Source organism: Magnolia sinica, chromosome 9 (assembly GCF_029962835.1).
Source record: "Magnolia sinica isolate HGM2019 chromosome 9, MsV1, whole genome shotgun sequence".
Taxonomy (NCBI): Eukaryota; Viridiplantae; Streptophyta; class Magnoliopsida; order Magnoliales; family Magnoliaceae; genus Magnolia; species Magnolia sinica.
This window is the reverse complement of record NC_080581.1, coordinates 10409285-10412474: the sequence shown is the minus strand read 5'-3', so window position 1 is coordinate 10412474 and position 3190 is coordinate 10409285. Positions and strand designations below refer to the sequence as shown.

At 42.4% G+C, this 3190-nt stretch overlaps 1 protein-coding gene across 1 annotated transcript; it reads right to left on the bottom strand.

Annotated features, from left to right (window-relative positions):
• Positions 1–221: 221 nt before the first annotated feature.
• Positions 222–1409, bottom strand: LOC131256871 (transcription factor IBH1-like). The gene has a single exon (XM_058257935.1). It carries the CDS (start codon positions 1019–1021, stop codon positions 470–472), a length of 552 nt encoding a protein of 183 aa, XP_058113918.1. The 5' UTR covers positions 1022–1409; the 3' UTR covers positions 222–469.
• Between the last annotated feature and the right edge of the window lie 1781 nt (positions 1410–3190).

Here is a 3190-nt window from a genome sequence, read left to right as displayed (position 1 = left end):
TCTCACCCAATTGAAAAAAATAAAATAAAATTCAAGTCTAGAATGCCTCCACAGTGTGGCCCATTCAATGCCTTTATTTCATTGCTAGGAGATGTTAGGGTTAAACTACCTTTCTTTCTCATATTCTCTCATTGCTGTACATAGTAAACCGAGAGAGAGAGAGAGAGAGAGAGAGAGAGAGAGAGAGAGAGAGAGAGAGAGAGAGAGCAAAATGCGGAGAATTTAAGCCCAAAAGCATAAACATTTGAAAACTTTAGAAGTTGAATGAGTCACCATGGAAGATAAAAAGAGTAGGAAATAAAAGCTAAGCTTCAATATGTTTCATTTCATTTGTACATGCTTGAAAGATACCATCTCATAGTAGGATTTGTTCCTATGACGCTTCTTCTTCTTCTTCTTCTTCTTTTCCATTTTTCTGTCTCTCCTTCACATAGCTAAAAATGGCAATGTAGATTAGTGCTATATAACCTTACTTGCGATTCAACAGCTCAAAGGTGTTTGCAAGCCGCTGCATTACTTCAACTTGAGCCCGTAGTGAGTGAATATAGTCGATGCCTTCGACCAACAACGAGAACTCATCCATGAACTCTCCACCCGGTATGAGACTTTTCAGCATTTGGGTCCTCTTGCTCACCATTCTCTTAGCAAGGGCACTTGCTAGAATTCGGCGTGGTGCACGCTTCCTTATCCTGCATGTCGCACAGCTTTTCCTTAAGATCATCTTGCTCTTCACCCTTTTGCACATAGGAGACCCGTAGTACGGCTTTGTTACGCAGTCGAACTCGACACCCAAGATTTTTTGCACAAGGATCTTGTTCTTTTCATGTTTGGAGATATTTGCGATGAGTGCACGGCTCCATTTCACTCCGTCACGCGCAGACGCCAGCGCAATGTCTGATGATAGCTTGATAGCATTTTTCCTCTCTAGAAAGCTCATGTTCTTGGATGAAAGATCACCTTGTTGGAGACCCAATAGAAATTTCTTGAGGAAAAGACTCTTGAATGAATTTGAAGCTTGCATGGTTGTGTGGATGAGAAAAGGAAGAGAAACGAAATGCCTTGAAGGGAAAAAAGAAAATCTTTTGATTATGGGTTTTGATCAAAAGCATGGGATGTGTAACATTTAGTAGTCTGACCTAAAGAGTGTACCAAAAACAAAGGAGAGAGAGGGTGGAAGCTTTTGATTTGAAATGGGTATTGTTCGAAAGCATGGAATGTGTAATATTTAGTAGCCTAATATAAAGAGGGTGCCCAAAAGAAATGGAGAGGGGACGGAAGCTTTTGATATGAAATGGGTATGTATGATTCTTTCTAGTATGATCTTGAGAGAGAGCCCCACAACTATGAGGAAAGAGAGGTCTTGATTTGAAATAGGTTTTGTTCATAAGCATGGAATGTGAGGCATTTATTTATATGAAATGGGTATTGCTCAAAAACATGAAATGTGCATCAGAAAGAGAGAGAGAGAGAGAGAGAGAGAGAGAGAGAGACTTAAAACTAGATGGAAAGGTTTTTGTTCAAAAGCATGGAATGTGGGTCATTTATTAGTGTAGTCTCAAGAGATGGTCATGAAAACAAAAGATGGAGAAACTGCAATTCATATGAAATGGGTATTGCTCAAAGAAAAAAAAATGCATCAGCAGGGCCAGAGAGAGAGAGAGAGAGAGGAAAGTACAAAGGAGGAGTGGAGGGGAGCTGCAGAGAAGGGTATGAAGGATCTGCCAAAGAATTAGATGCCCGAAGAAAAAGGAGGAAAGGAGAAGGGAGTGAAAATCACAAGAGAATGTGAAGAAAACTCATTTATTTGCGCAGTGTAGAAGGGAGGTGGGCCATTGACAGAACAGACACACCACATGCATGCACATGGCTTGGGTGGCCCACCACCATACTATGTGTAGAAAATGTATCAGCATTTAAGTGGTAACATTTTTGCAAACCTAAGAATCGAGGCGTCGGTTCCGAGTATTGTAGGGTCCAAATGCCTAGAAGGCTGTGTTGAATTCTCTAAATTTGTGGCCCCTTTTTAGTGATCCAGAGCGTTGGTCTGATCAGGCCCACCATCGATTAGGGATGGTACAAAAAAGGTTTTACGGTTGGAGGATCCTAAATCATCCAAATCTAGACTATTTTTCAGTAAGTCTGAACCATCGGTGTTTATTTTTTAAAACTTTGATTTGTAGGCCAGTGATCAAAGGGTTAGGATCTTCCAGGCTGGGAGACCTTTGGGCACCCTGCATCCATGGTGTGTGGCCCATCTAATCGAGGTCTTGATCATCTAATCATGGGCCCACATTTATGTAATAGTGTCACTAGCCAATTACACGTGTGATGAAACTCAAAGAGTCCTGCCTGTAATTCCTCGTACCTCGTAGTAAATGGGGTATTGGTCTTCAAGGCCCCCCACATACCCCTCCACAACCAGTACAACGGCTCACGTGCCAACTTGGCACGTGTGTAAGACATCCGAGCCGTGTATCAGGTGGTCCCCGCCAGCTGATGATCCGACCAACAGCAACTCCCACCGATCAACATGATACACGGGTCTAAACCAAGGGCAATACAATACGGAGAAAACGTTCACGCTAGAATCATTCCATCTGGATGCCAACTTTTCACTTTCAGACCCTTCTTCCTCGCACGTACCACTTGAGTAGAAAATCAGAACCGTGAAAAAGGTAGGCCACACCATGATGGTCACTGAGTTTAAAAATTGGGCTCATCCAATTATCCTGCGGGACACACAATCAAATGAACGCAGATCGGATGGTCTCAACTTAAATGTATGGCCCACCTAATCATCGGATCAGTTATGCTTTTATGTCAAGTGATCTACATGATGGGGTCATCTTTTGCACGGCTTGGATGTTGTGTACACATGACATTCTGGTGGGAAAGACGGCTGTATGTGAACTTTCACAACCAATACGAAGGAACTTTTTTTTTCCTACTATGTCATGCTCCATCAAGGGTGGGAGCTGCCTTTCCGTGAAGTAATTGATATGGTAGTCTCCACCGTGCAACATGCAATGCCCAAATATCTCCCCTTTCAGATGATCCTAACCAATCGATGAATACGGGCAACTACAACAAGCGGTCCAGATCTATTGGGGACCAACTCAGACAATTAATATCATCTGATGAGCGTGGACTTTTTATATGTACCCCATCCACCTTCATATTAACGAAATCA